At 48.8% G+C, this 6602-nt stretch overlaps 1 protein-coding gene across 1 annotated transcript in view; it reads right to left on the bottom strand.

The window, feature by feature from the left end:
* Window positions 1-6: 6 nt before the first annotated feature.
* The window catches only part of PPM1D (protein phosphatase, Mg2+/Mn2+ dependent, 1D), a gene marked incomplete at its 3' end in the record, with an annotated part of 15982 nt that continues 9386 nt past the window's right edge, over window positions 7-6602 (bottom strand). Inside the window, exons 4-6 of the mRNA XM_009071160.1 lie at window positions 3002-3192; window positions 1547-1789; window positions 7-383 (exon numbers count right to left, since the gene is read on the bottom strand). Of these exons, the coding sequence (XP_009069408.1) occupies window positions 7-383; window positions 1547-1789; window positions 3002-3192 (811 nt within the window). The remainder of the gene's footprint in view (window positions 384-1546; window positions 1790-3001; window positions 3193-6602) is intronic.

Below are 6602 nucleotides of genomic sequence, written 5' to 3'. Positions count from 1 at the left end.
CGCGGCTTCTTCAGCGCCGGCCCGCAGTTGGATTCCTCCAAAGTCCTTTTGAAGCTGCCTGAGGGTGTCCTCTCCGCCTCTTGCGCTTTGCTTTGGCCGTTAGGAGACGCCCTCAAGGCTTTTTGGTCCGTGCCTGAGTTGGAAGGGGAGAGGCTGACTGACAAACCGTTGCTGTAGGGTTCGTGTAGCCTCAAAGCCAAAGCTTTGCTGCACTTCTCCTCCTGTGGGCTTGAATCCTTCGGGGTTCCTCCCGAGGGAGGGAAACTGCTTTTGGCAATCTCGTTTGGCAGCTCCGAGTATTTTTCGGAGAGCATGTTGCTGTGCAGGAGGGGAGGAACGGGCTCGGCGGAGTTCAGTCGTGGCCAGGGGTCATCTTCCAAGAGCTGGGGGAAAAGGAGATATATTTAGGCATCAATAGAATCACAGAGTGAAAGGGTTGGAAGGGACCTTAAAGCACATCTGGTTCCACCTCCTGCCATGGGCAGGGACACCTTCCACTGCACCAGCTGCTGCAAACCCCATCCAACCTGGAACACTCCAGGGATGGGCATCGTCCCTTGAGGGTGCAAACTGTGACACAACTTCTCCAAACCTTCTCAGAGGCAGAAAAATCCCACTCCAAAGCCAAGTCATCTTTTCTCCATATTGAGAGGCAGAAAACCAATCAGGCTGGGAATGTGAACTGGGACTTTGTGGACACCAACTCCATAGAAACATTTATCCCATCCACCCTCCAGGGCAGGCTCTAACCTCCTTGCTGAGGCTGCTCAGGCTCACTCCTCCCTCCTGCTGCAGCACAGTGCTGAGGGATCTGCACAAACTGCTGGCAAACAGCACTTTCCAACACGCAGCCACAACTTCTCTCCTTCAGACACTGCTACAGCCACTTCTGAGGATTCTGCCCATCCTCAGGTGGCCAAACAGCAGCAAGAGGCTCCTGACTTTGGCTATCACTGCACCCCCAGGTTATCAGAGCTGGGCAGACTCCACCACACCATGCCCACTGCCCACACCCTGTGCAGTGTCACAGCTATTCACAGCACTTACTGTTTGCTATGCAAACCAACGTGTTTTACTGCCTGGCTTTATGCTCCACAGCTGGCAAATCACTCCAGCTCCATCCCTTCCAGCACAGCCATGGCCTTCCCAGGAAGCACAGTCACCTCTCCACGCTGAGCAGCTGTTAATGATGTCCTGAGAAGAGCTCTGACCCTCCCTGCAGCCTCTCAGCCCTTCCCAAGAGTTTCTGCCTCGTGTTACCAACAGGAAAACGGGGACAACACTCCCTTCTCACCATCCACAGGGGGATTAGGAAAATTAGTGTTTATGCAGTGCCCCGAAGAGATGAATTACGACCTTATTAAAGATTTAATTGTAAGCAATCCCTGGGCACTCAGAGAGTCCTTCAAAAGTAAATTTCAAGGCCACGTTACAGCAGTACGAGGCAAACGAGAGGAATTATTTTAGGGAGATAACAGGCTGAAAAAACTCCAATGCCAACACTGAATGAGCAAAACCTCTGGTGCTGCTCCTTCCCAGCACTCACCTTGACAGGGGGAGTGCAGCAGCGTGAGGGAGTCATGCAGCTGGTGTCAGGGCTGCTGTAGCAGGGCCCCTCTGCCAGGTTGAGGTACAATTCCTCCTCACATTCCAGGCTGCCCCTGCTCTCCTGCGCGGGGGAGATGCAGATGACGATGGCGCTGGTGTTGTCCGCGCGCAGCATGCGCTGCCTCCAGCGGCCCAGGGCCCTGCTCACCAGCATCTTGGCACAGGACTGGTGGTGCTCTCCCTGGGGACAGAGGGACACACAGACATCAGGGACACTCCACAGCTGGAAGAGGCACAGTTTATCTGACACAGCACGAGATACACATTCCTATGTATCAGAGCTTCACTTGGAAATACAAGAGGAAATAGAAATTGAAATATAAAGAATCATAGACTCAACCAGGTTGGAAAAGACCTCCAAGATCATCCAGTCCAACCCTCCCGTGGTCACTAGCCCATGGCACTAAGTGCCACATCCAGTCTCAGCTTGAAAACCTCCAGGGATGGGGAATCCACCACCTCCCTGGGCAGCACATTCCAAGGCCTGAGCACTCTCTCCCTGAAAAATTCTCTTCCTAATATCCAATCTAATCCTCCCCTGGCAGAGCTTGAGTCTGTGCCCTCTTGTCCTGCTGCTGTTGCCTGGGAGCAGAGACCAACCCCCACCTGACTCCAACCTCCTGTCAGGGAGTTGCAGAGGGTGAGAAGGTCTCCCCTGAGCCTCCTCTTCTCCAGGCTGAACACCCCCAGCTCCCTCAGCCTCTCCTCATGCCACTTGTGCTCCAGTCCCTTCCCTAGCCTCATTGCTCTTCTCTGGACTTTGTTCTTCATGAAATATAACTTTAAAATCAGTTTATGGTACAACCACATAAGTGCTTCAAACCATAAAACCGTTGCCATGACTTGCATAAACAGCTTGGTGGTAACACAACCTACACTCCTCCCTCAAGGGGTTTACACACTATTTACTATCTGATGCTCCACCATATAAATTCTCAACTGTTTTGCAAAATAAACCAGAGAACAGAATCACAGAATATTCCAAATTGGAAAGGACCCACAAGGATCAGAGTTCAAGTTGAGTAATTTCACTCAGACTCCATACACATCATGTAAAAACAATTAACTGTCTGCATTGTAACATGTGCCTGGATGTGAAATAAGTTTCATTTCAGACAGTGCTTTGTGTAACTTCCACAGGGAAGGAACATGTTGTTATCTCTTTTATTACTCAGACACACCATCCTGGTAGTCAAATTTTCTCAAATGACAACCAAATCATTTAGATAATGTTATCTCAGATGGTGTTTGGCATCAGCCACATTGTAATAACTTCTGTATCGTGGCCAAACTATCAATGTGCCTAAACAACAAACCCTTTGTTGGCTACTTCTCCTCCCTCTCAGACTCAATTTTAGAGGTAAAAGGTATTGCATTCCCTCAATGCTCTCACCATGAAGTACTTCTTCTCCTCGTGATCCTGGCACATGGAGATGGCATCCTGAGGTGGGATCATGTTCCACAGCCCATCACTGCCAAGGATGATGTACTTGTGCTTCTGGGGATCGATGGTGTGCACACTGGTGTCAGGCTCAGGAGACACCACAAACTCTCCACTGTAGAAGTCATAGCTCCAGAGATCACCTGGCAGAGAAGAAATTGGGTTGGAATTGTTACATCACACGTGACAATCTCAGTATCTTGGAAAAAAACAGAAAAACATTCCCAGGAAAACCATCTCCACCAGTCTCCAGCAGCAACACAAAGTCATTCCAGCACTGTTACTGTTTGCTGCTGTTACCTTCCAATCACATCTAATTAACCAACTAAATCACCTTCAAATCATGTTCCTAACAGCTCTTTGCTCTCTTAAAACCAGTAGTCAGGGAAAAGGAGGAGATATAACAGATTAACACCTAGAATATGGCGAAACTTCCATCAATATCCAAACTGAAACCTCTCTGAGTGGATAAAGTTCTCCTCAAACAGAAGTTTGTGGTCCCACACCAGAGCTGCAAATATTTGTGTGTGCAGGTGCCACAGGGAAAGCACAAAGCAAAAGGCAAAGGAGGAGACTGAAGCCTTTCCCCTGCTAAATTCCCTCTCCTCTTCCCTCCACAGCATGAGCATCCCTTGCAGTGTCAGAGCCTCTTCCAGCTGAACACCACGTGCCAGATCTTGGAGCTGGAGAGAAGCCACAGGACACGAGCAGTGCCTGGATTCCAGCAGGAGAGCAGAAAATGAGAGCTCAAGCCTCTCCCTAGGAAGGCCTCACGCAGGGAACCTTTCTATTTTCGTCTCTCTCCCCCTGTGTGAATGAGTTTGGGGTCACCTCACCAGCACTGCAGAACACACCCCCGAGTCAAACCACCCCCCGGGCCGAGTGCTCCCTCCAAACAGCCTCCAGTGAAAACCTCTCCGTCAGAAAACTGCATTTCCTACCCATTTATTTCCATCTCGTTTATCAAGCACACTTGACAAAAATCAAACCTTTTCTAAGGCTGAGCCTTTAAATCAAGAAGGATAATGATTTGCCCTCACACCTCTCCTTGTTGATTTATTTCTATGCTCATAAACAGGTTCCTTTTACCTCCATTATTATTTGCAAGCAGTGGCTCCATTTTTCTGTGCAAAACACACAGCTTTAAAGGCAGAAATTAATTAAAACCTCAGAGTAGAAGAGCAAACAGAAGCTCAACCACTGCAGCTCAGGAGTCAGGTCCTGCCAGGCTCTCCCTTTGCTTTTCCCTGCCCTCAAAGCTTCCCCCACACCCTCCACCACCCTTCAAAGATAATAAATAAGCTTTTTGTCTTCCTACTTCCCTCCATTAGCTTCGCCTTAAGCCATCAACCAGTTGAAAAGACTTTTCCAGAATCAGGGAAGGGAATACTTCAACTCAATTACTGCACTCCAGCACAGCCAGCAGGGACAGTCCATCCTCATTAGAGCCCCAACAGCCCCACGAGCACACGCTGCTAATGAGTGCTAATTAAAAGCCAAGGCTGCTTGTGCAGAGGTGCACTCTGCCTCCACAGCCTCACAACAAAGCCAGCTGGCAACGAGACCAAAATAAATACTGTAACACAAGAGCTCAGCCCCAGCACAGCAATTATTGGATGGGAACTGCCACTCAGAGCTCCTCACGTCACCACGTCAGGGACACAGCAGGTAAAACCAACACGGGCTTGGAATCGTGGCAGCAGCACTTTCCAGCACTCATAGTATCTTTATGTTTTTATTCTCTAGTTTGGTCAGACTCAGAATGATAAATTTTATTAGCTGGATCCGTTTTTTAATTCAAAATACTGTGCTGGATGGTAAAAATAACCTGATGCTGTTTCATTTGGGTTCACCCACATCCATCTCAACATGCCCATCTGCTGCTCTTCCTGAGGGAACTGCCAAGGAACCATCTCACTGGTTTCAGGGAATCTTCCTCCAGCAGAGTCCTGCAAATTCTCTCAGCTGCTGGAATTGCCTTTTTTGGGATGAGATAGCCTTAAAAAAAGGAGAACCCTCTCCCCACCACCTTTTTGAGTCTTGCTGCCCCAACCCTGGCAGTGTTTCATTCCAGGCTGGATGAGCCTTGAGCAACCTGCTCTGGTGGGAGGTGTCCCTGCCCAGGGCAGGGGTTGGGGCTGGAGGATCTCTAAGCTCCATCCCAACCCCTTGACATACCATGATACTTGTGACTGCCCTGAAGAACAGAGAAAATTGTCTTTGGTGTTTATCTACCAACAGACAAATCCACCAACCTACAAATCCTCAGCAGAACTGAGCTGCACCAAGAGCACTTCCCTCAGAGTGACTCTCCCAGATGATCCCACTCTGAGCCCAAAAAGGTCAATCCGTGTCACAGGGTGAGGTACTTTATTTAGCTCTTTGTCTGCCCTAAGGGGCAGAGCAGCACAGACTGAGGCACTGCTGTTTGGAGCTCTGCACAGACCCAAGCCAAGGTCAGCTGTGTCCACCCTGTGAGCAGCTGGAGAGCAGCAGCCCAGGCACACACACAGCCACTTCCCAGGGAATGGAGAGCAAAGCAGAGCACACCTCTCCCTCAGCTCTGTTCCAAAGGCAGGAGACAGACAGTGATCCCTGGGCAGCCTGGGAAGCTGATCCCGTGACACTGCTCTGTGCCAAGGGCTGCTGCTGTTCCAGGCTGGAATGCCAGGCCCAGGCTATTCCTGTCCTCAATTAAAACCCTAACACCGACAAAACTCTTCACCACCACCTTCTCTCAAACCTGACACACTGGGAGTGCTCCTTGCAGCGTGAGGTTTGCCTCTTCCTTTTCCAAACCCAATGTTTTGAATCTAGTTCCTTCTGTATCTCCCAGAAAAATCATCCCTGCTCCTTAGTGCTGACCCAAGCCAGGGTGATATATAGCTACACAAAAATGGCACTGCACCTTAGAGAATGAAAACAGAGATGTTTGAAATCAGATACTAGAGGAGCAGGAAACTAATTTAGCTGCCTGTGAGAACATATCAAACTGTGTTTTCTCTCTTATCTGCTTACCCTTTAAAAGACAACAAAAAAACTACTTGTAAGTCAGCTGCTGCCAGGGAAGTAATTGAAGCTACAAACAAAAACATCCCTGTGGAAGCATTGGATTAAGCCCAAAGCCTTCCTAGAGCAAAAGCATGTCCAGAAGTCACATCAATCAAGTGTTTCATTTCTGTTTCTGGTGATGCTGTTTTGCATACAAAAATACCTTTTGGTTTTAATAGAGGAGAAAAAGTTGACTTTTTTAAGTCAGTCCCAAACTAAAACCCACTTTCATTAATCCCAGAGGTTTTCAAATCAGTTTTATCTCCAAGATCTGGTAGTACAAAGAGAAAAGTTGCAGAATTTCCTTCTTCCAGCATCAATGAGGCTCTGATGCTGGGGAAAGAGACACATCCCTGCAGGATACACACAGTAACCACTGGAAACCATTCAGGCTGAGCCACTAAAATCATGGCAAGGCAGGAGAGGACACATTCCCAGCAATGCAACCAGTGTCCCATCATTCCTGCAGCAGCTGTACACTGATTCCCTGCTACAGAACTCC

The sequence above is a fragment of the Acanthisitta chloris genome, unplaced genomic scaffold (genome assembly GCF_000695815.1).
Source record: "Acanthisitta chloris isolate BGI_N310 unplaced genomic scaffold, ASM69581v1 scaffold40153, whole genome shotgun sequence".
In the NCBI taxonomy this organism is placed as follows: Eukaryota; Metazoa; Chordata; class Aves; order Passeriformes; family Acanthisittidae; genus Acanthisitta; species Acanthisitta chloris.
The sequence above is the reverse complement of the archived record's forward strand: the minus strand, read 5'-3'. Positions and strand labels throughout refer to the sequence as shown.